At 40.9% G+C, this 26239-nt stretch overlaps 1 protein-coding gene across 1 annotated transcript in view; it reads right to left on the reverse strand.

The window, feature by feature from the left end:
* The window catches only part of frem2a (FRAS1 related extracellular matrix 2a), a 79379-nt gene that overhangs the window by 21563 nt on the left and 31577 nt on the right, over positions 1-26239 (reverse strand). Inside the window, exons 4-5 of the mRNA XM_085470373.1 lie at positions 7644-7874; positions 1773-1898 (exon numbers count right to left, since the gene is read on the reverse strand). Of these exons, the coding sequence (XP_085326499.1) occupies positions 1773-1898; positions 7644-7874 (357 nt within the window). The remainder of the gene's footprint in view (positions 1-1772; positions 1899-7643; positions 7875-26239) is intronic.

Genomic DNA, 26239 nt, shown 5'->3' on the forward strand with positions numbered 1-26239 from the left:
TATTAACCTACAGAGGATTCAATCAAAGTGAAAAAATGATGCAACAGGCTTTTCCATTTTGCCGAAATTCCATTGCAGCAACTTAAGACACTCCGTAGTTTGTATGGCCCCCACGTTCTTGTATTCTTGACTGACAATGTCGGTGAATGCTCCTAATTAGATGACGCCAGGTGTCCTGGAGGGTCTCATCCCAGATCTGGACCAAGGCATCCTGGACAGTCTGAGGTGCAACATAACAGCATCACAAGGACTTAAAATGATGTCCTAGAGGTGTTTTACTGGATTTATGTCAGCTGAGGGTGGGGGCCACTCACTGCACCAGCGTAGGGTCTAACAATGGTTTCACGGTTTGTTCGTCTCTCCATTGGTGAACGATGTTACAAGCAGCATAATGTTCTCTGCGTCTTCTCCAGAGCCTTTCACATCTGTCACATGTGCTTAGGGTGAACCTGCCCTCATCCATGAAAACCACAGTGGTGGTCCTACCAATTTTGGGGTTCTTTGGCAAATACCAATCACCTTCAAGGTGTCAGGCAGCGAGCACAGGGCCCACTAAAAGATGTCGAGCCTTCAGGCCATCCTCATGAAGTCTATTTCTGATGAGAGACATTCACACCAGTGGCCTGCTGGAGGTCATTAGTGTGACCTAACGGGAACAGGATGGCAGTGCTCTTCCTGTTTGTCCTTGTACAGAGGAGCAGATACTGGTCCTGCTGATGGGTTAAGGACCTTCTACAACCGTGTCCAGCTCTCCTATAGTAACTGCTTGTCTCCTGTAATCTCCTCCATGCTCTTGAGCCTGTGCAAACCTTCTGATAAACCCTCACCCTGGATGAGTTGGACACTGCACCTACTGTTCATGTCATTAACACCAAAGTAGCTGAAACTAATTAACAACTGTCTGTGCTACTTAACTGACCAGATGATATTCTCTGATTAAAAATAGTTCCTTTAATTTTTTTGAGGTGTGTATAAGAACTTGGATTAAGAGCATAAAAATAAATATGAAAATAATGAAATGAAGAAAATATGAATATGTTGTGTATCTCAGTGCTACAAATCTGTATTTGAATTTCATAAGATTCAGATTTTCAGCATAGCTAAACTTTGACTTTTAATTGCAGCAAGTCCATTAGGTCTGTCGGTGTATGGCAAGGAGCACAGAAGTAAATTTCCATCAAGTTCTGGCAAATTTGTTAGAAATCTTTCATTTTTCATTAACCGTGAAAAGCAAAAAAATAGTATGGCTGAATTATTAAAGGGGAAGCGGATGTTGTGGAGCATGTAAGGAATCAAGAATTCTTGCAAAACTTAACAGCTAAGTGTGATCCTGCTGTGCTTAGGCTGCTAACATGTGATTTGTGAAAATGCAAATGGCGTGTAAACAGCTTCTTTTCCAGAGAGCTGACTTGACTTTAAACAGATTTAACGGGTACTGTCAAACTGCATAGGTGAGGAAAAAAGCTGCACCCGACACTCCACCTACACATCAATATAACAAAGACATCGCCTGTCATCCAGACGCATATATCACAAGACTGAAACATGCCTCACTTTTTAGGTTTAAACAATTACATGATCTATTTGTTTTGTAATTTGAAGTAAGGACATCTGAGACTTCATTATACAGGTGAATATAACGAATGTAAATCAGACCCAGCTTTTTATACCGTTAACCAAGTGGTGCGATCACTGTCTGCAAATATGGCAGGATTGCAACGTATACAGGGGGGGAAATGGGTTAGATGAGGTGAAAAAAGGCCAGCCTGTACCCTGCTGTGTGTAGCAGACCACCATGAGCTCCTCGCTGATGTCTCCACTGCGGTGCACTGGGATGAAAAGCTCTCCAACATCTTCCTCTACTGAGCGGATCTGTTCAGGGAAAAATACAGTCGACTCTGTTTGGAAGGGGAAAAGAGAAAACGAGACAGTCAGGGAAAAAAAGAAAAGGGTAATGATATGTATAACAATCTGCAAAAATCCACAGTGCATTAGGCCATCAAGGACTAATACAGGCTTTTGTTCTGGTTCTGCATTAGCGAGCTGCAGCTGACATTTTCCTTTCATTTTTTTTTATTCCATTGAAGTGGTGGTCCTGCAGTGTGCTTATTCATATTCGAGAATAACTCTCCATCGGTCTTTTGGTTTGGTGTAACCAGACGGGCTCTTCAAAGAGACCGCTTTGGAAGTTTTTCTTCTTGTCTCACGTATCGCGGACAATTACACAGGCAAGAATCTGAATTTATACCACAGAGTCAATCAGCTGGGAGTTTCACCCATCTACAGCTCCATACTCAGAGGGGTCAATCATCTCTCTCATATTTTCTTCCCCGCCTTTCTCTCCGTCTCTGACTGGAGTTTGTGATTGAGGGAGAAACTTTGAGCTAGTGAAAGCATCATCTATCAAAGCACAGAACTTACTGGCATTATAGAAACAATAAATTTTGGAGGCTATTTTCCACAGACGCACTGGGACCAATAAAAATGCTAACAGAGTGGCCGAAGCTTCAGCTCGTCCCAGTTCTTCGCGTGCCTTTGTTTCGTGCGCTCTCTGAAAGAATCGATGACTGAATGATGGGAGGTGAAAAACACTGACGAAAACTTCAATTAAAAAGGCGAGGACTGGCGCGTGAAACAGATTTATATCTGACTCAATGCCCGGCGTAAAGAGAGATCAGCAACCTGAGCTGGCTGTTTGGGATGAAGTCATCAACATAAGACAATCTTACACACAGCGGGGGGAGGAGGTCGAACATTTCTTTTATCTTACGATAAGTCGCTAAATTGTTCTCACAGTCTTCTTCCACCTCTCCGACTTTTTTTCATTCTGTTCCTGTCCACAATCTGTCACTCCCCGGGGACTCATACAAGGAGACTGAGGTCCACCGCTTACCTATTCCACACACACGAGTAACGTTACAACCTGATTTTCTTCCCTCTTTCCACACACGTACTGTACACTTAGTCTCCTCCTCGCACTCTTCTATTGCCTCTAAATCCACCTACGGTTTGGAAAAGCACATTTTCAGCCAAGTGGGTCAAGTTCACCTCCTGGAGGAAAACCCACAGTCTTTTTTTAAATCATTCATGGGGATTGGAACATAAACACAGGCTTTTATGCTGGGTGTTAAAACAGCGAATACTTGCACCTGATTTTGCTATTGTTTCACCAAATAAAATAAAAACTGCTTTTGTTTTCTTTTACTCCAGCTTTTCTTTTCTTCCTATGCCTTGAACCTCTCCATTATTGATAATTTCATAAATATTCTATGGATGCTGGGATAATTTACTTGTTGCTGCTGTTTGACTGCGTTGTGATAAATGTGCACTTTACTCTTTACCACCTTGCAATGCTGGTCATGGACAAAATGGAGATGCACATGTATAACAAATGAGCCCCTAAAAACCTGCAGTTAATAGCACAATATAAGCAAAACACAATCCAGCATAAGAAGATGTAGCTCCTTGCTTGAAAGCTCTGTGTTTACGACTAGAGACAAGTGTCCATGATGACACACAAAAACACAAGTGCGTTCTTGTTTGTTTAGCAGAATGACACTGGTGCAAACGCAGTAAAAGTTGTCCTGATGTATTGTGTTCTTAATGAGAACACAAGAACTACACGACCACCTGTAGCAATGTGGCTGCTGCTTAGAGTATGCAGTCCAACAACAGGCGTTTCCCTTCATCTTTAGTCATCATTGCGTATGCATTACATATATAAAGAATAAAATCGTAGCAATCACATGGGCAGACAGCAGGTAAAAAGTAGAAGCACACTCACACATCTCTATAAAGTATGTGTTCTTGCTTAAAACACCAGAGAAAAACTCCAAGCATCGACACAGACAAGTGCAGTTTGTTCGCAAACTCCACTCCTTAATTTTGGAGCACTTTTACTTAACGATCCTCTCTCCTCCTCTAAAGCTGATATTAGCCAAGCTGACATGTTCTCCGGGGAGTGACTCTCTGGGATAACCAGACGACTAGACAAAGCCCGTTTTCATCATTAGAGAAAGAAGCTGGAGTACAGCTAACACCACAGGCATAGCTAAAGCTTCACTAACCCATTAGAGTACAGAGTGGCACATCTCTGCCACATTAGACAGTCCCCCGAGAAGACGGAAAACAAACCAGCCCCTGCCCTCCACACACTTCGTAATTAACCCACTGGGGAGGATAGATTGAGGAGGGAAAATGTGGCATGGGGAGTGATACTGAGAAACAAAGGACAAGAAAACAAATGAGAGAGGGGTGAGAGCAACTGCAGTATGTCACTATAATGGACGCTTCAGCGTTTCCATCTTTGGTGCTCAACTGTAATTACTTGGAAGTTGCACTGAGGAGGGGGGTAATGCATGCAAAAAAATGAAAGTAAAAGCAGAAGAAGAGTAAATCTCGTCTGGATGGAGCAGAGGAGTCAGTTTGTCGCACCACTCAATATTCCATTAACATTTCAATTTGCAGGAAAAGACACAAAGAACTATGAGAGTGAAAATGGCAGATTATAACCTATTTAAGAAAGAAAGCGAAAGACATTGTGTGTGCGTAGATGTGTGTGTGAGTGTGTCAGGGTGTGATTATTCTTCTTTTTTTATGCCTTATTGGATTTTAAGAAGCACAGATTGTGCTCAGTATTTCCATTGGGTATAAAAAACACTACTACCATTAAGAGATGAGTATTATCCTTATAGTTATTTTTCACTGGCTATCATGACAAATATGTATTTCTGCTCCTTTCCTCAGGGCAGACCTGACAAGGCCTTATATTAGAAAATACTTATATTGACAGTTCTTGATTCTGCGTGTCAGGCATATGTATTTTTCAGCCTTCTGTAAAGAAATACTTGAGTGGCAGAGGAGAATTTCTGTGCTATGCTTTATGCATTGCAGAAACCTCAGTGAATATTCAGCCTTATTCTTCGATCTGGGTTAACAAAGGAATTATTTCCACTATGCACAGTGGTTTTAATTGATTTTAATTTGTAATGCTGGGTACATCCTTCTGAATAAAATAACATTTTAGATAACCAGTAATGACAAACAATGTTGTCTCAGTTCTTTCTACTGCAGCTCAATGTATAGAAGTAAATAAATCATTTTCAGCTTTCATGTTGTGTTGTCTGTTGAGAAAACAAAGGACACACATCAGATTAGCAGGAAGAGCAAATTGGATCTAGAATGAAATACTGTCATGACCCTGTGCCTTCTCGGCTGACTCTGTATGGCTACAAGTGTTTTTGTTGTGCTGCATCTCCCTCTCTCCCCTTCCGCGCACTGCGCTCCACCGGGGCGGAGTCATGACGGCTCCAGCCCCTGGCTCGGACACCTGCAAACAATCCTCTCACTCACTTCTTAAGGCGGCTGCTGAGAGTGCTTCCTCGCTGGATTATTGTGTAACACTCGTCAGTGTCATCACCTATCTGAGCCCTTTTCCGAGTTTCTGTCGTGCCACTACTTACCTGCTTTTCCTCTCTGTGCCAGATTTCTCGCCAGCCTGAGGACCGCCGTTCGGTGACCTAAGACCGGAGCCCGAGCTGCCTGGGCTTCAGTAGATTGTGTATATAGCCGTTCCCTTCCCGTGCCTGTGTTCCCCGGAGACCCTCTTCCTGTGCCCCCTCACTTGTATATACCCGCACCTGGTGTCTACGTGTAAATAAAATTGTGAACCTTAGTGACGGTCTGCCTCCGAGTCTCTCCTGAGCCTGACAAATAAAATGACTGTAGATGCATGCCTCTGCCCCTCTTCCTTTTCTGTCCAAACACATATAATAAATACAGGTAACAGATTAAAGGAAAAACTGCAGTAATCTGTAGTAAGGGTGTCCGGTGGCTATGCTGCTGTAGCCATTTTGCCAGACGTCCTTGGTGCCATTTCATGTAGTTTCAACCTTTATAGTAATGTGCAAAATTCTTGCGCTACCCCTTTTCATTAAGAGTGCCGTCTTGACAACCACCCTCACACTGAGCCCATTTCTGATGAGGCTCAGTCAGCAATATATTTTTTCCCTATTTCTTAAAAAGATGACTTTCAGATACTGTAGACCTGCACTAGGCCTGCCACTTGTTGTTTTGTCTTCCACATGTCTAGTTTACTCTGATTTTTTGAAGGACACACTGTACAACATGTCAAGATTTCACGTTTTGGGCTAATAGTTCTTTGGGAATCACCTTGTTGAGGAGAAAACATTTTCTGCCTGTCAAGCTCTGTTATTGTTGGCAGATGGGAACAAATTATGTTTTACGACCGCTTGCCAGTAAAGTGCCTAAGGATATAATTTAAAATAGTTTCTTAATTAATTGCATATCATGTGTAAACATAAAAGTGATTAATCCCACGCGTTGAGTTCATTTTTATGATTCATAAGTTCATGTTAAGTGGCTTAACAAACAAATATAAAAACATACCTGGGAAAATGGTCAGGTAAAAATCTGAGCTCTTTGGAAGCCAAAAAATGAAAGAAAAAATGAAGACACAAGGGGCTACTACTACTGGCTAGATAGTTTAGCACAGTAATATAATTTATCACATGCCTGTATATGTAGGGAAGACTTAACTAAATGAAAGGTATCATGTGCATTATTGTTTGACCAATAAAACAGAACATAAAGTTGCTGATCAGGCTGCAGGGAGGTAAATATGTACATACATTTTCAAACCAGCAGCACAAATCAACACATTTCAAAGGTGGGCACCAAAGTGTCACTAAGTCAGTGCTCAAGCAGTTGTAACGAACTGTCACAAATGTGACAAATGGCAAAAATGATGATGCTGTAGTGAAGGAGGCCTTTGACTTTTAGGATATTAAGCACTTAGTATTGTTAGATTAAAGTATAGATTTTTCAGTTCTGGTCAAAAATGTGTTTTGCAAAGTCAACATGTGATTCTAATTAGTCCCTCATTTAATGCTTTGGCCAAATTTGGCAATATCCTTAATTACAGCTCTTAGAACATTAATAAAAGCTGCAACAATTTACTTTGTAAAACCATATCCTGTTATTTGTTCATGATTTGTTCTCTTCCATTTCACAGTCAGGAGCTAGCTTACCTGAAGTAACTCTGGCCATTATCATGCTTTTCCTGGTAATGTCACTAAGTTCATCTGCCTACTTCTCACACATCCAACACGCTTTTCTCTTTTTTTCTAGTACACTAGAGGCCATGTGCTCTTCTTATGAGATAATCCTCCACCTGCATCATTTGTGAATAGTTAATATTTGGCCTCCTCTGGACATTAGTTCATTAGAATTCATAGGAATTACCTAGGTTGGAAGCATTAAAGGGGCCTTGTTGTAACATCTTGAAACGGTGTGAGCAAGGATAATATATGTGCAATATTACATCATAATTCAGTAGGTGATTCTATAATGTGTCTGCAAATTATCAAGTCACTAAAGCTCTCAGAAAAATCGAGTTATGAGAGCAATAACTGCCTTACTTAAGTAAATGTATTTTACCACTCATCACCGCTGATAATTGTCACATAAAACATGTGTGTGTGTGTGTGTGTGTGTGTGTGTGTGTGTGTGTGTGTGTGTGTGTGTGTGTGTGTGTGTGCGTGAGTGAGTGAGTGTGTGTGTGTGTTTGTGTTTGTGTGTGCGTGTTGAAGGCAGGGTAAAAGGTGCATATGGGAAGGACTGACCATCACTGGGATCCAAGATCTCAACTGTTGCCATGATGGGGAACTCTATCACTCCCATCACCGGCTCCGATAATAAAATTTGAAAGGTTTCTGCCTGCTCGTACTTCCCATCATTCAGTATCCGAACACGCCACGTGGCTCTGGTCTGTCCCGGGTTGAACTGAATTTGCCGCTGGGACCTGCCCTTGAAGTCCTCCTCCTTCTTTGCGCTGCCGTCCTGGGTGCCAATCCCTGAGAGGTGAAGGCGGTGATGGGCATGAAAGAAGGAATAGACAAGAAAAGCAAAAAAGATGAGTTAAAAAAAAAACCAAAGGAGCGGAGACAAAGAAAATGACAATGAAAGGATGACAGGCGGGAGAGAGAAACAGATGACAAACAGATTAGATATTCACACCCTTTAATGTTGTTCAGAGAGGTGAGAAAAAGAGTGCTTTGCTTCTATTTTTTTTCTCCACTGATCACTACAGTGCCTCAATGTGTGAAATGAATTTGTGACTGAAGGATTTAAATAAGCATATTTTAGCTTACTGAGATGGATTAGCTACCATAGTTGTTAGGTACGCATACATGAATGGGTATATGTGTGTGTGTGCGTCACGACCCTTTCCCTTCAAATGCCGCTCACTTCGTCTATCGAACGTCTTTCATGTGAATCCACTTTGCAGCAATCCATCAGACATTCATGCTTGTTGATACATTTCATAAAATGAGGAAAGCTTGCTGGTACCAATGGGGTTACACATTAAACAAAAAGGAATCCAGGTGGCACAGGCCATAAAATAAAGCCTTACATTTGGAAATATGCTGCTCAGATTCCTTCCTCTATATTCATAGAGGAAGGAATCTGAGAACAAGGTGTGCATAGCCAGGCTGATGCATGTGTTTGTACATAAAAGGATTTGTTTTCTTTTTCAGATACCCCCCCCCCCCCTCCCCACCACACACACACACACACACACACACACACACACACACACACACACACACACAAAAAGAGACAAACGTATGCAGATGGGCCTGAATCCATTCAATCATACGCACAACGAGATCGGAGAGGCGAGTATTGTATGCAAAATCTGAGCTGAAAATAAACACACATGCCGGAATGAAAAGTTGCACAGTCACAGTCTTTACCATGCCTGCGAGGACCTTCAGACATTATAATTATTTGCAAAAGCTCTAATATTGCTGTACATGATTTTGGAGTTTCTTCTATATTTTTTTCTCAGTCCACCAAATGCTTCTCTTTGGGCAAAGTGCTTTGGATGATGTTCAACAATAACAAAATCAAGTGAAGCACACTCACGGTCAAACCCTGCCGAACTGTAGCCGGCAACGCATTTAGGGTAACATCTGCTGTTGCTGCGTTTTTGTCAACAGCCCCACAAGTATCACTCGGCCTTTACGTTTCCTGTTTTTTTTCTCTCTTTTTCTGTTTTTTTCTCAACAGGAAAAGCCAAAGATGCTTCTATTGCTCGGTGCAGCTAAACTATCGCAACATAGAAAATCAATTTCTCTGGGGGTGTTGAAAGCCTTTCCGGAAAATCTAAGACATGCCTAGCGGAAGTGCTGTCAGGAGAAGTCTTGGATCCCTTTTTCTTACTTGCAGTGCTATCATCTTAAGCTGGGTGTGTGTCTAAGTGAGAGCTGGCTGGTGCAAACCGGAATCCAAATGTGAATTCAAATATCATTATTGTTACAAAACTACTGCTAAATAACGGCATTGTTGGATAGACTATCAAAGCTGGTTTCATTTGCTATCAAGCTTAATGTCCTGTTCCAGTTTCTTCACTTGAGTTTAAAGTTAAATAAAGCACAAATGCTCGGTTGATTGATTTCCTTAAAGCACAGTGGAAATCCCATCAGCTTTTACAATCTTAAACAAGACATGACGTCTGTCAGCATGGTGACCTTTCCCATAATGAGTGCTAGTAGTCATTAATCTATTATTTTGTGATTACCACTGGCGATAGATCCACCTCGTGATTCTGTCTAGCAATCTGTGTGTGTGTCGTCACGGCAAAATGTGGTCCTGGAGACATCAACTGAAGTGTGAACTACTACAAAGACAGTCTGAGTAGTTTGACAAGTGCTTTTGTCTGACTGTCACTATGGTGAGCAGCTTTACTGAAAACACCAGGCTCAAAATGTAACGTTCAAAATTCAGTCATGAAGCTCCGCAGGTGTCTAGTAGTTGGGATCAAAATCAAGGCCGAGTCTGAAGATGAGTGTGATCTGAGCGCTCGCTGAAGACTCGCAGGGCTGAAACATCAACATGCTAATGACTGTCCGTCCTGGTATTTTGCCACTGCAAGATGGTCACTATTATTCATCATTACGCAGAACTTATGGGTCAGACCATATCTGACATGCTGAAACACAGACTTACACACCCACGCAGAAACACAAAGTGAAAACAATACTCTTGCAGTTGGTAATGAATGCAGCGATGGCAGTCTTTGCATTATTAAAAGCAAGAGTAGGACTGAAATCGGTTTTGCAGGTACTTTTATGTGCTGTTTAATGTTCTGCAACCAAGCAGCTAATTAGCTATCAAGCTTTCAAAATGAAGTTACCCAAGCACTAGTTAATGTTTATAAGGTTGTTGTTCAGAGTCTGTGGGTCTTGTGTTATGCAGCAGGGTGATTATTTTCTCACTTTGACTGTCTCTGCTGCATAGAAAGTTGATAATGGTGTTCTGTCAAGTGAAATCAAAATAATAGTGGGCAGAGTCATTAAAGTAAAAAGAATAAGTTTCTTTCTTGCGTTTGAATGGGATTACAGGGCAATTAATTTAGAGGAAATGGGCAATGATGAAGCAACACATTGAACTAGACCCTAATGTATAAAATTATTGTCCATTAGTACTATTTAAGTAAAAAGAAATGTGCATTTTCCATTTGTAGTTGAGTTGTATTTGTATTTGGGAGCATGGCTCTGTTCTGGGACTTTCTCATCTTTCCATGTGCAGACATGGAAAGCCTGAAGCAGATCAGGGGAGGTCTGAAACAGCACAAAAACAAAGAAAGGGTGAGTTGTAAAGTGTCTTGTTGGGGGACGCAACGGCAGTAGACCAGCTGAAACAACCTAAATAATATGGACAGTGTCAAATGTATAAACTAAATGCAAAGAATAGTATCAGGTGAGCCATCAGCTAATTTGGGACTTAACTTTGTGGTGACAATGTCTCTCAGCAGTAGTATTATGTCAACTGTGGAGCAGGGAAATTATTTTACTGCTATTGTTAAATAATTGTCATCATTACCATTGCATTAATAATAAAATCTGGAGTTTATATTGCATTCAGGGGTTAAACAGTGTCTCTTTCAGAAAGACTGAGTTGCAGGCTGACAGGAAGTTGTATGCAGAAGTGAAAGCAGATAGTTATTTTGAGCCGCAGGCTAAGACGAGGCTTTAACAATGTAACAGATAGCTTTAAGAAGGCCTTAAGCAGCTATGACTATTTTATACACAATGCATATCTGTGCTTATTAAAGAGTTGGAGCTCGGTCAATTAATTGGGGGTCGGAAGCTTTGTTCGGCGCGATGTTCGGACAATCTATTGTGCAAGTGACTTGGAGCCATAGAAGGAATTGCAATACATGCTTACAAAACACTTATATATCAGATCATTTTATATTAAGGTTTTAGTAGAGGTTCTTGATTAAAACATTTATTTAGTAGAAGACATACACATAGTCTCAGTGAGCCTCTGGTCTGGTAAAAGGTCAGAAGTGCGAGAGGTGACATCGAGGCTGAGTGAGGTCGTGACACACACACTTTAAATTAGATTTATTTAGAGGATGTTTGGCTGTAACTGCAAAATTGTCTTGGTAAAAGAGGAACCGTTCCTTGTTGTCTCGGCAAGAAAGAGGAACAAGACAAGAACTGAAAGGTAGACAGGAAGGGCTAGCCATGACAATAGAAGATGATTTTCTGGGTGAAAAGTCATGATGATGTTGATCTGATCTATGTATAAAATGTACCGGTGACGCATGAAGGGGCGTCAGTAAACAAACCCTGATGCTATAAAATATCTGTTCATGCTTTGATTAAGTCGAGGACTACTGGCTGTCTGCGTACAGAGTGTCTTCCCACACGTGTGTTCATTAAAATCATTGTTTGACCAAGACCTTCTGGACCATGGGTGGTGTGTACTCTCCTTCCTCAATTTTGAACCTTAACATTTGGGGGCTTCGTCCGGTGGTTGAGGAGGGAGGATTGGAGGTTTAGATGGAGAAATTTGGTGGTCTCTGAGGTGGTCTGACGGGCAGACATGAATTCCAGTGGTCGAAGTGAGTGGGCATAAGCCGGCTTATCCAAAAGGTAAGGCACTACCTGTTGAATTATTTCCAAAGTGTGCCAAATTGGAAATGATAAAATTTAAGTCTACTCACTGAAGTTACTGGTGGATGTCTGTTTTGATTTTGATGAGAATCTCATGACAGTACTGAGGATTTAAAGCAGTTGGACTGCTGGAAAGGATTTAATGCGGTTGGACCGCGGGAAGCAGTTGGACTGCTGGAAATGATTTTAGTAGGTTAGGGAATTTGGTTATTTTTTGGTTATAAGGTTGGACCTGCTTCAGTCTTACACTTTGTTGGGTGTTTTACTGTTGTTCCAAAGTATTATAAATTACTCAAGAACGCCAGTTGGACTGGTAGGAAGCGCAGAGCCCGGAGGTTACGCTCCCTCCTTGTCGTGGACGCGCGACATTGACCTCTCGGCGAAGAGGGATAGTTCAGTGTGGCTTAACTGTGGGGTACAGGGCAGCCTGGAATTAAACTAGGAGTTAGAGTCTCCTTACCGTTTGGAACGGTACCTGCGCTTTTTTGGGCAGCAAAGGTTGGACCTTGGGTGTTGGACACTTTTAAATTGAGTTAGGGATTTTAGAGATGAGGCCAGAAACTGTTGGACAGATACTGGTTAATTGATTACAAAAAAGTTGGACTTTATCGGTTAGACCGTTAACTGAAATTTGTCAAAATTGGTTAGGCGCTAAAGCTGACAGATCTGACAGTAGTTGTAAATATAAGACGTCTTTGTAATATAAAGAGATCTCTGTGTGAAAGGAGTCTGAGGCAATGCTGGAGCTATTTTTAGACGGTGTGTGTGTGAGTGAAAATGCAAATTAGTAAGCAGTGAACTGTTTAAGCCACAGTTGGTTTTACAAATACTGCTGCAAACATTGTTGAGTGTGTGTTTAAAATGCCATTTATGTTTATTAGAGGACTATAAATAAAGTTTTGAGTTGCCGTAGTGGATGTATAGTAATTGACTGAAGTTGGATGTAGATATATAAATATATTGAGTGCACTGTGTATACTTAAGACTAACACATCACTTTCAGTAGTAACTTTTCTCCAGCATTAGTTGCTGGTGTGTTTTATTTTTTCAATTTCTTGTGTGAATGCGGTGACTAGAAGGTTTTGAATGATGAATAAAGGTGTGAGAGGTATTTCTTTGGTGATGTAAAGTAGGATGTTTTAAAGTTTGAAAGTGTTTTTAATTTAAGAGATGCATGAGTGATGTTATAAGAGTTTAGTTTATTTAAAAGGTGTGTGTGAGAGGATTATGAAATCATTGTGTGAATGATGCTACATTTTAGATCAAAAGTTAGTAGAATTACAGAGGGTTTGTAGATTGTAAATACAAAATAAGTTTGATTAGCCTGGAGGAACAGCAGAGCAGCTGCGTGCTGTGTGTGTGTAACAGGAAATGGTGTGGGTGACAGGAAGTTTGCATGCCCATATAAGGTGACGAGTGAGCACCCAGAGAGAGAAACAGATGAGTTAAACTCTAGGCAGATAAAGCGAATGGAGGTTTTGAGAAAAGAAATGAAAAGGATATTAATTGTATGTTTTAGTGTGTTAACACAGATTACAGATAAATAAAGGTGGACTTCTCTCAACCTGGAATTTTGAGTACGGCGCCAAAACCACTAGAGTAGCATAATTGGGAGAAAACAGGCCAGATTTTGGCTTAAAATTTTACAGCTTGACCTCGCACTTGTCCCCATCCTGAGAAGAAGCTCAAAGGACAGTTAATCTCCTGATGAAGACCGACAGAACATCGTGGACTTGAGAAGAATTAATAGCAGGCAAAAGACAGTGCAACGGAAACCACACTGACGACACCAGCAGCAGCATGTAAGGAACCACGAGGTGGAAACATGTACTGTAAATTACAGGCTGGGCAGTTGAACAGTGGGATAATGAACGGTGGTAAAGCACTGGACATTGATTGTCAGATTTGCCATGCTTGGAGTAATCTTGAAAGAGATGACTGAGAGGATCAACAGAAAAGAAGAAACCACGTGATGAACCATGCACGGTGGACAGCAGGCTGGTAAGAACAGTGTGACATGACTGTTTAAAGGCACTGAATGTGGTATTTTGCCAGGCTGGGACTTGATCCAAAAGGAAAATACTGAAGAGAAACAGAGAAGAAACAGACTGTGTTTGCTGGAATTCAAGACAACGAAAGGACACTGAGAGAAGAGGACAGTGACCGGTGAGAGGTGAAGCCGGACGAGTTCGACTGTGAGAATACAGGGTGTAATTGGACTGAAAGTGAAGCTTGAACTCATGATGGTTTAGAGATGTCCACCGTCACAAACAAAGAGGTAAACAAGAATAGAAAACACACATAGACAAAGTGTTACATGTGAAATTATTTCTGGAAAGGATCAGAAGTGAGATAGTTTTGAATTAAGAAATCAGAGAAAAGATGCATGAATTAAACTTGACTATAACATATAGAGGCAATGAAGAAAGCAGCTTACACTCACTGAACATTAACAAAATACATAGGAAAAGCAATGAAGACCTGCTTACACGTATATACATGACATAAGTTGGGATTTCTGACCAGAGAAAGGGAAACGGGTAGTTTAAGTACATATGATAATAATGAAAATGTCTCAGTTGTGTTTCTATAGGGGCGAAACAGATCTGGATCAATTTTCCACGTGCAGCGGTCGGAAGAGACCTGTAGGTTAACTTGACTGGACATGCTAAGGCAAGTTTCTGGTTGAATTGTTTACAGCGCCATGTCTCCATAAACCTGACAAGTGGGCCCTAACTTCTGGCTGAGGAGCAGGAATAAGGTGGGAACTTAAAATTTGGGTTAGCAAATTTGGGAAAGAAACTGACGGCTTAAGTGGAGAATTGTGCAGGAGTCTGACACACTGCAAAAGCAACATATGCAAATTCACATACACAAACAGAAAATGCATTAACCTTATAAAGACAAGACAAGCTCATGGAGATTAATGCATAGATACAGATTAAACCTGGTTAAGAACACAAACATATGCAATGAAGAACAGCTTGCTATTTTGTATGAATGATACAATGGTGTGAATGTTTAATAAAATACATTTGTGTTTGTAATTGAGGAATAGAAGAAGCCATATGACAAAGGGGGTTATGTTTTATGCTGAATTGAAGTATGTTACAGAGCATAAGGGGGTGATTTTTGTGTGCAAATTGTGTGGTTTTAATGAGACTTTTGGTGTATTGAGGAGGTGAAATTATGTGGTGGCAAGACTTGTGTGTTTAAGGTTGTTGTGGTGATGGGTTGATTCTGTCAGGTAGGTTGTTGTTGTTGTTTTTGTTTTTAATAGAGGGAGTTTTAGGAAACATGGACATGTCTAAAAATTGGGCCCATTATTTTGTGACAGTGCACTTAAAGAAAACCTGTCAGGTGATTTTGTTTTGTTTTTATGAGCTAACAATCAGCTCTATTTTTCATTTCTGTTTTAAGCAGGCCTGCAACAGTGAATAACGGCGCTGAAAATTATCGGGAAGAGCAAATACAAGGGGGGCTTTCCAGATTACAATTGGCTGAGGAGAGCTACCTGTGGGGACTGATCAAGGTCGTAAGTCCCTGTAAAAAGGATTTTATGCGAGTCAATCCAGTCCAAAAGCATAAAGAAATATTTTCCTATGGAAAATAAAAAATGACTGAGCTCATTTTGCTGAGGGTGGAGTATCTGATCGTGCGGGAAGCTCCACTATCAGCAAATACATGGTGTGACTGCATGTGAGTGAATGTGTGACTGAATGTGAGTGAGGATGAATTAATGTGGACAAACAATTTGTTTTTACCAGAGAAAATTTCTGTTTTGTTTTGTTGACTGGGGTTAGATTATGGGATTATAGTATATTGTTGGGAGAATGCCAAATGCTAAAGGGGAAATATTTTTTGATGTAACTCAGTTATCATTAATTGAAGAAACACATGACTGATAACTGTTCTGTTTTAAGTTTATATTATGACATACATTGGATCATGAGTGGGGAAACTGAGCATTTTAAGTTTTGTATAGTATCTTGACACATGAAATGTATCAAGATAAAGGGGGGTTTAGGGTTTAATAATTTAATTGTTTAATAATTTAGGATCATTTTAGGACCTTTTGGGTTTTTGATCATTTGGATATGGTAAAACTGAAACTGTTATTTTTAAGTTAAGGTTAAAGGATTAAAAGTGAACTTGTCACGGTTTGCGAGGCAAGCCGTGTGGAGTTGTAGAAAAGGACCCAAAAGGCGGCAGCTCTGGTGCAGGTGAATATTTATTTACAACGGTGGAAAAACAAGAAACCGGAAACCTAAACTGGGTAAGCTAATAACACAAACCAGAAACGAGGATGCAGGGAGGTCCGGGGAAATACACAAGAGACGCAGGGAGACCGAGGGGAGAACACAGACATAACAGGCTGGGGGAAACATGGAATAAACACAAAGAGAGACGAGAGCTCATAAATAGACAGAGGGGCACAAGGGGGTAAGAGTCACAAAGGGAAAAAACACTTAGGGAACACTAAACAGGACACCTGAGAAAACCTGGCCTAAATAAGGAGCGAAAATACAAGGAACCAAGAATACTGGGCCAACATGGCCCAGGACCAAGACAGAACTGAATCCTGTTTAGAAGATGCAATGCCGGTTTTTCAAAGCTGTGAATAATTCTTAGAGGGAAAATTAGTGAGGGTTGAAGGAGTAGAACAGGTTTGATTTCTTTTTGATTTCTAGAAGTAGTGGTTATAATGTAGGCTTACACATACAGATATTACATAGGAGGTATTTTTAGGATAAAGGGGGAGCTTATAAATAGAAATGATTTTTATACATATTGCATTTTTTGATATGAGTTATTGAAGTTATTGAAGGATTGCACACGCTTACAGACACAGAGTTAAGAAACACACATGACAGTATTGACTCCAGGCAAAAGGCCTCAAATTCATTTAGCTTTTTGACTGAACTTAAAAGAAGGACCAAAGAGGAAGGAAAGCATATATTTTGGTTAAGTCTGATAAACTAGAATTAGGAGGTATTGTTACAGTAAAGGAGCAAAATGAAATAAAAAGCCTATACCAAAAACGGGTTATAACATAGGAAATGTGAGGTTTTAAAATGAAGTTAGTGTTAACACATAGGAGTTGTTTCAAGGCAGCATTTAGCTATGATGAAATGTATACAGGAGTAATTGCTAATATTCTTAAACTTAATTGATTAAAGTGGTTGTTTTCTTTTGGAGTAGAGGAACTTGCAGCAGCGACAATTTGTGCACAGGATGTTGATGATCAGATAAGGGAAAATAGAGCGAGCAACCGGACGTGAAACCAGCGCTTAAAGAATTTTAAAGTGATGAGTAACGTTGAAGAATATACATAAATACAAGTCAATAAGTTAAGAACATAATTAGGATCAGGCTTTTGATTAAAGAGTCCCAGATAGGATAAGTTAGGGAGATGCAGGAAAAGGTGTTTTGTTTCCTTTGCAGAAGATCTCGGCGACCACAGGAGGGGCGAGGATCCTGGAGATCTCGAGGCCTGCTGAACCACAATGTATTGCGACCTCTGGTGTTCCAGAGGTCGTGAGAGGGAGTGTGGAGCAGGGAAATTATTTTACTGCTATTGTTAAATAATTGTCATCATTACCATTGCATTAATAATAAAATCTGGAGTTTATATTGCATTCAGGGGTTAAACAGTGTCTCTTTCAGAAAGACTGAGTTGCAGGCTGACAGGAAGTTGTATGCAGAAGTGAAAGCAGATAGTTATTTTGAGCCGCAGGCTAAGACGAGGCTTTAACAATGTAACAGATAGCTTTAAGAAGGCCTTAAGCAGCTATGACTATTTTATACACAATGCATATCTGTGCTTATTAAAGAGTTGGAGCTCGGTCAATTAATTGGGGGTCGGAAGCTTTGTTCGGCGCGATGTTCGGACAATCTATTGTGCAAGTGACTTGGAGCCATAGAAGGAATTGCAATACATGCTTACAAAACACTTATATATCAGATCATTTTATATTAAGGTTTTAGTAGAGGTTCTTGATTAAAACATTTATTTAGTAGAAGACATACACATAGTCTCAGTGAGCCTCTGGTCTGGTAAAAGGTCAGAAGTGCGAGAGGTGACATCGAGGCTGAGTGAGGTCGTGACACACACTTTAAATTAGATTTATTTAGAGGATGTTTGGCTGTAACTGCAAAATTGTCTTGGTAAAAGAGGAACCGTTCCTTGTTGTCTCGGCAAGAAAGAGGAACAAGACAAGAACTGAAAGGTAGACAGGAAGGGCTAGCCATGACAATAGAAGATGATTTTCTGGGTGAAAAGTCATGATGATGTTGATCTGATCTATGTATAAAATGTACCGGTGACGCATGAAGGGGCGTCAGTAAACAAACCCTGATGCTATAAAATATCTGTTCATGCTTTGATTAAGTCGAGGACTACTGGCTGTCTGCGTACAGAGTGTCTTCCCACACGTGTGTTCATTAAAATCATTGTTTGACCAAGACCTTCTGGACCATGGGTGGTGTGTACTCTCCTTCCTCAATTTTGAACCTTAACACAACCAAACTGGGGATTAGTTTCAAGAAAGCTCGTTCACAAATCTTTCATTTATGCTCTACCATATTCATTATGCAAAAAACTTTGTTTTGAATGTTTGAAATGGCTACAAACAAGTTCAAAAACAAGAACCCGTCTGCATTAACCTTACTGAAATATTCAGACAGTCTTTACTGTCTATTTACAGTAAAATAATTTCCATTGCTCCCAGAAACTTCAGCTAAAAGCCAAACAAGGGTTATTACTGGTCAGAAGAAATGGGGTCACTTTGTAATGATTAAAAGAGAAAAGAAAATAATAACATACATCAGGGAAGACATGTTGGTGGGAAAAGAAACGTGAGGTGGGAAAGGTGTTGATGGGAATTTGTGACCAAATGCTGAGGGAGAACTAAAGCCTTCAAGCCCTCCCACTCCTGTGCAGTGTGAGTGATTAGACCATACACTGGGTTGACATGTTTTTGTAATGTTGTTGCAAATGTAGAGAGAGAGAGAGAGAGAGAGCGAGAGAGAGAGAGAGAGAGAGAGAGAGAGAGAGAGTGTGTGTTATGATTATGTATGCTTTATGCGAGTTCTTTAGAGTTACATTCTAAAAATCTCATTTGGAGGCCAAGAAACATGTTAGCAATACAGACTACATGAAGAATTTTTTAAAAGTTGCTTCAGCATTGATTCATGCGCGTTGTAAATTTAAAATAAATCTGCGAGACTCTTAAAGGTCTGTAGACGATTCAGAGCAGCAGCCTCGCTCTAGGCAGCTTCTCTGTCAAGAATGCAACACATGTATCTGTTCCGAGCACAGAACAAATGATGGTGCATTTTGATAAAGAGGAGATGACAGTCAGTGCTGTTGTCTGATATGGAAATACTGTATCAGGACTTGTTGTCATTTGCATTGAGACGAACGTATGCAAAGAATCCTAAACGAGACAGCAAACGTCATCAATAACAAGGAAAACTATCGCGCAATGCAAACACACTGAATGGCCATCATTTCAAGAAACACAAGATTAGAACTTTAAAGAAGGGAAGTATGTTTGCTCATAGCTGAGTATTTCTATCTGATCTTCCTATTCTGATGATTTGTAGATCCACATCACATAAAACATCTGTACACCATGGCGTGCCTACTGGAGAGAGGAAGGGCTGTCCTTAAAAGGGTGGTGTCTCACTACACCACCCTCGATGGACTCCCTGGAGGGAAGAGGCACACAATTCCCGAGGTTGCGCTGGGGTTTCTTCTCCACTGGAGGATACATATCCTCTCGAGTGTTTTTGATCTCCATCGCACTGTTGCTTAGAGCCAGAGCGCCTTGTGTTTGTGTCTCCACAACAAGTACAGACTCGCAGATCCAAAGAGTTGCTTGCAAACACAAACACATCTTCTTTTTCTAGCTGCAAACTTTCCTTGTGTTTATTCACTGTTGTAGTTTCTTTAGCTTCTGAGTAACCTCAGCATGGCTCATTGAAACATGCACAATTCAAAAAAAAAAAAAAAAGCATGATGATTGCATGTTCATTATACTAGACTCATTTCACACTGAGGCAGCAAAGGTGGAGACTTGCACAAAAAAGATGGAGGGGTCCAACAGATTCTTTTCTCTCCTGGTGAAATGCAATTATCTCTTCATCCCTTCTGCTTGGCAACAAAAATGAGGTTGGAATATGTCCCACAGGAGATCTTAACCTGGCAAAAGTACACCTCGTTAACAATTCATCTCTCAGGGCAAGGACAGACCAGTGAAGGACAGTGCTGAAATAAAAAAAAAGTCTTCAAAGGATGAGCTTTGACTTATGCAATAAGTAAAAAAAAAGAAGAATGAGAATTCAATTCCATCTTGTGTCCCTATGGGGTCCCTCATATTGCTCATACAGCAAGGAAGACAGGAAGCGAGAAGGAAATGGAAAAAGTCGAGGAAAAGAGAAGGCAAAGAAAGGAAATGAAAGGAAGGGAAGGAAAGATGTACAGGAGATGTGGATCTGAGAATGGAAGGTTATGTGGAGGGAAAGTGCGACAAGGTGCAAAAGCAAGTGGAGAAACAGAGCTGAACCAGCATATGCACCGAAATGTGTAACAACCAAACAAAGGATACAACAGAAGAGGAAGGCAGAGTGGGAATAAGCAGCCAATGAGCACAGCATTGGACAGATATACGACTCATATTTCCACCCAATATACTGTCCAAAATTTGGAGTGAGACTGAAGGGGAAAAAGGTAGGTATAACACAAATAAGGGAACTTATAGAAAAGAAACAGTTGATGTCAAACACCGAAGGCTAGACTATTAGTCAGTAACGGCGCAAGAAAAGGAGAGATGGTGCCTTTGATGAGTAAAAGGAGGTTAGAAGCAAAAGGACGTCTCTACCGTAAAATGAGGTGAGGAGAGATTACGGATAAAAGGGAAAGAATGTGAGACGAGCTAAGTGGCCCGACGTCACTGGGACGGACGCTTTGGCAGAAGGAAAACAGCGACGGGACTTAATTAGCGGGATTTAGGCTGCACGTTTATATGTTTGGTCGAGAGTGGAATTTTATTGTTTTCATAAGAAATGAGAAAGCAAGGTGAAAGCTTAAAAAGTAAAAGAAGAGGATATGAGGATAGAATTCGGTCTAATCCGCATGGCCTTGTCCAGCCCTGTTCTGCCTGAGCTGTGCTTTGCGGGAGCATCTTTGAACCCTGATCTTATCTCTGTGTTCCTCCTTCACTGATCCTCTCTACCTGAACATCCTGTTGTGATGGACCATGTGTAACAACTCTCCTCCACTGTTGCCTGGCACCACACCAGCTTTCATCAGCTAACCCTTGCAACAGCAGCAGCAAGCTTCTGGCAGCATCATCGGGCAGCTTTCTCTCTGCCTTTCAATCCTTGACACAATCCTCATCAAATCCAATGCAATTTTTCCAACTATTTCCACATACGTTATTTACTTTTAACATTTCTTTTTAGAGCTGTAACAGTTTCATGATGGGATCCATGAGTCTGTCAGTAGAATTAATAAAAATATTATTTTCAGATGTAAATGTTTTGCTGCATTTTCTTTCTGTTTTATAATAACACTATAGTAGCTATTAAAGTCATGCACCTCACCTCAGTCCAGCTCGTGTTTCCCAAGGCCGGACCAAAACCGCAGAAAAAGCAAGAAATGAAAAAATAGCTGTTCTCCTTGTATTTGTGTAAAAGACTTTAGACACTGGCTGCCACTTATTACGAGTCTACTGAAAGGTAGCAAAACTTTAATGCCAGCTGCCATACGTGTCTTTCATTTCATCATCAAGGTTTCCCTCTTCTGCTGGATCTGAGCTTTGTCCATCAAAACGGGTCTCGTAACGAGCCCTCCTGAATTTCACTCAGAATTCTGTCCATTTATTTCTTTTATAACTGCAAATGCAACAACACTCATGTGTTAATATTTTGCAATGAAAATAAAAAGCGAAAAAGCTCATAAGTTTGTACCATTCTAACAAACCTGAAAGTCAATATTCGCTATGATCGCCTTTATTCTTCAACGCCACCTGCACTCTCTTAGGCAAACTTTGTTGTAATTTCTTTAAGTAATCTTCAGGGACAGTTTTCCAGGTTTCTTAAAGGACATTCAAGGTTCTTCTTTGAATGTTGGTGAGGTCAGGCCATGACTGATGAGTGTTTCATTGTGGTTTTCTTCTTGGTCCAGGTATGCTTTTACTGCTCTCCCCGTGTGTTTGGGATCAATGTCAGGCTGAAAATTGAAGCCACTGCCAATCACATGCTTTCCTTCAGAAGTCTGATGCTACTTTTCTGTTCATAATTCTATCAGTTTAGACAAGAACCCCAACACCACTGGCTGAAATGGATGCAGCAAACCATGGCAGAGCCTCCATGGTGTTTTACAGAACGCTGCAGACTATCATTGTTGTCTCTCTCCTGACCTCCTCAGTACATACTGACAAAGACTTGAAACAGAAATTTTAAATTTGGGATCATCACTCCATCAGAGCTGTTAGCACTGATTTTTAGTCTAGTTCTTGTGTAATATCTGTTTTAATTCTTTAAGAATGGCTTCTTGACAGCCACTCTTCCACTGAGACCATTTCTACTGAGACTTCAGCAAAAAGCACCTGGATCACGTCGAGGGTAGGATACATCTCACATGTACTGTGTCGGGTTTTGCTGGATTTTTTTTCCATCTGTCTTAAGGACATGACTTTCAGATACTGATGATCTGCTATAGATATTTTTTAGGCTTGCCCTTTTTCTTTGTTCTCCATTTGTTTGGTTTCTTCCAATTTTGAAATATGAAAAGGTCTCAGCTAATAGCTCTTTACCTGCCAAACTGTGTTATCTTTGGCATTTTTCATAAATAACCTAAAGACAGGAACAAATGATTTGCTTTGCCAACAGGCTGCTAGTAAAGAAAGTGCCGAAAGATACAATTTGAATTGGTTGCTTGCTAAGTTGACAGTTATGTGCAGGCACGACACTGGCCCTTGTGACTGTTTTATATATCTCACTGCAGTTTTTACATTTTTGCAATAGAAATTAATTCGTTTTAAATACTAAACATAACTATAAATAAATACATGTCTGTGTATAGCAACAACAACAAAGCAACATCCCTTAGTTGACAGTTACCAATAACAAGGGGAAAATGAAGAAACCTATGAAGAAAAACATGTTGGTTATTTTTTTTACATTGATCACTGTTGCTCTAGACTTCACCATATTTTATTATTAGTGCCTAAACAGTGCCACAAAGGCCACATTAAAACAAATAGACTGAAATTTGAACACTCCATGTGTATTTGCACTTAGAGTGATTTAGGTTGGTGCTGTGGAGGAACGGTGCACTTATTCTCTTAAGACTAACGGCACTTTCAGCTGCCATCTTATTCCTCAAGGGATCACCAGAGCAGATGGATCTGCATCTTCTGATTTGGCTCAGATTTTATACACAGGATGCCCTTTCTGATGCAAGATGCTCATTTATCCAGGCTTGGGAACAGCAGTTGAAATTTGCTTGTTAATGGCCCCCAGAGGCAGGGTTTATGTCACTCTCAAATCACTATTGGTTAACATGTTCACACATAAGGTGAACATGTTACCCACTACACTGGGGTACAACTCCGATGCTCTTAAGACTACAATAAACATTTCTTTCTTCTTGATGTTGCCTTCCTCTAAAATGTACTAACCATGTAAGTGCACATGAATAACACATTCATGCATAGCGGCACGTCAGCATGCCATGTTAGACATTCCTTTTAAAATGCTGGCTTGAAAGTCGATGTGTGCGTGTGTGTGTGTGTGTGTGTGTGTGTGTGTGTGTACTATGTGAGTGTGGTCAGAGATAACCAGGTGCTCACACACCAACTGTGCAAAGAGATGAGAGTCTGAACGCAAGCTTTCATGTGTGCCCAAGAGATACACTTAAAACCTTCCCAAGAGGAATCAAATATACACACCAGCACACACACACACACACACACACACACACACACACACACACACACACACACACACACACACACAGGTAGATGAGTCTTAAAGCTAACATTAACTGCTACACTGTGATGCTAACACCTGACCCCGCGATTAACAGAATAATGATGAGAGGTGAGAGAGTAAAAGCTGCTTACAGCTGCTACTTCTCGCAGGGCAAACGAGCTGAAGCATAACAAAGTACTAAAAGGGCCGTTCAGGGACAACATCATCACCATCCTTTTAAACTTTAAACCTCCACAAACAGTCAGACATAAGCACAAAAACATGCTGGGCTGTTCTTTCCAACACAAAATCACCTCCGTCTGTTGGTCATAAGGCTTATTAAGAACTCAGGCAGTGATGTTTGTGCGACTGGCTGGATTTAAGATTTGACTGACACACACCAGCATGTTCTCCGCCCACACTGTGTTATGTACATGGATGAGTGTCACAGGCAGCATGATGCCTCCTTTATTTCAAATCCGATGATTCACTTACAGTGGGGCAAAAAAGTATTTAGTCAGCCACCGATTGTGCAAGTTCCCCGACTTAAAATGATGACAGAGGTCAGTAATTTGCACCAGAGGTACACTTCAACTGTGAGAGACAGAATGTGAAAAAAAAAAAATCCATGAATTCACATGGTAGGATTTGTAAAGAATTTATTCGTAAATCAGGGTGGAAAATAAGTATTTGGTCACCTCAAACAAGGAAAATCTCTGGCTCTCACAGACCTGTAACGTCTTCTGTAAGAAGCTTTTCTGTCCCCCACTCGTTACCTGTAAAAATAAGTATTTGGTCAATAACAAAAATACAACTCAATACTTTGTAACATAACCTTTGTTGGCAATAACAGAGGTCAAACGTTTACTATGGGTCTTTACCAGGTTTGCACACACAGTAGCTGGTATTTTGGCCCATTCCTCCATGCAGATCTTCTCGAGAGCAGTGATGTTTTGGGGCTGTCGCCGAGCAACACGGATTTTCAACTCCCGCCACAGATTTGCTATGGGGTTGAGGTCTGGAGACTGGCTAGGCCACTCCAGGACTTTCAAATGCTTCTTACGGAGCCACTCCTTTGTTGCCCGGGCGGTGTGTTTTGGATCATTGTCATGTTGGAAGACCCAGCCTCGTTTCATCTTCAAAGTTCTCACTGATGGAAGGAGGTTTTGGCTCAAAATCTCACGATACATGGCCCCATTCATTCTGTCCTTAACACGGATCAGTCGTCCTGTCCCCTTGGCAGAAAAACAGCCCCATAGCATGATGTTTCCACCCCCATGCTTCACAGTAGGTATGGTGTTCTTGGGATGCAACTCAGTATTCTTCTTCCTCCAAACACGACGAGTTGAGTTTATACCAAAAAGTTCTAATTTGGTTTCACCTGACCACATGACATTCTCCCAATCCTCTGCTGTATCATCCATGTGCTCTCTGGCAAACTTCAGACGGGCCTGGACATGCACTGGCTTCAGCAGCGGAACACGTCTGGCACTGCGGGATTTGATTCCCTGCCGTTGTAGTGTGTTACTGATGGTGACCTTTGTTACTTTGGTCCCAGCTCTCTGCAGGTCATTCACCAGGTCCCCCCGTGTGGTTCTGGGATCTTTGCTCACCGTTCTCGTGATCATTTTGACCCCACGGGATGAGATCTTGCGTGGAGCCCCAGATCGAGGGAGATTATCAGTGGTCTTGTATGTCTTCCATTTTCTGATGATTGCTCCCACAGTTGATTTTTTCACACCAAGCTGCTTGCCTATTGTAGATTCACTCTTCCCAGTCTGGTGCAGGTCTACAATACTTTTCCTGGTGTCCTTCGAAAGCTCTTTGGTCTTGGCCATGACGGAGTTTGGAGTCTGACTGTTTGAGGCTGTGGACAGGTGTCTTTTATACAGATGATGAGTTCAAACAGGTGCCATTCATACAGGTAACGAGTGGGGGACAGAAAAGCTTCTTACAGAAGACGTTACAGGTCTGTGAGAGCCAGAGATTTTCCTTGTTTGAGGTGACCAAATACTTATTTTCCACCCTGATTTACGAATAAATTCTTTACAAATCCTACCATGTGGATTCATGGATTTTTTTTTCACATTCTGTCTCTCACAGTTGAAGTGTACCTCTGGTGCAAATTACTGACCTCTGTCATCATTTTAAGTGGGGGAACTTGCACAATCGGTGGCTGACTAAATACTTTTTTGCCCCACTGTATTGTCAACATTCAAAAGAGGGGACAAAATGCGACTTTGTCACTGCTGCCATTGTTTTCAGTT

The sequence above is a fragment of the Copadichromis virginalis genome, linkage group LG10, assembly GCF_057382275.1.
Source record: "Copadichromis virginalis isolate Kocher_CV1m ecotype Utaka linkage group LG10, C_Virginalis_male_GT1.1, whole genome shotgun sequence".
Classification (NCBI taxonomy): domain Eukaryota; kingdom Metazoa; phylum Chordata; class Actinopteri; order Cichliformes; family Cichlidae; genus Copadichromis; species Copadichromis virginalis.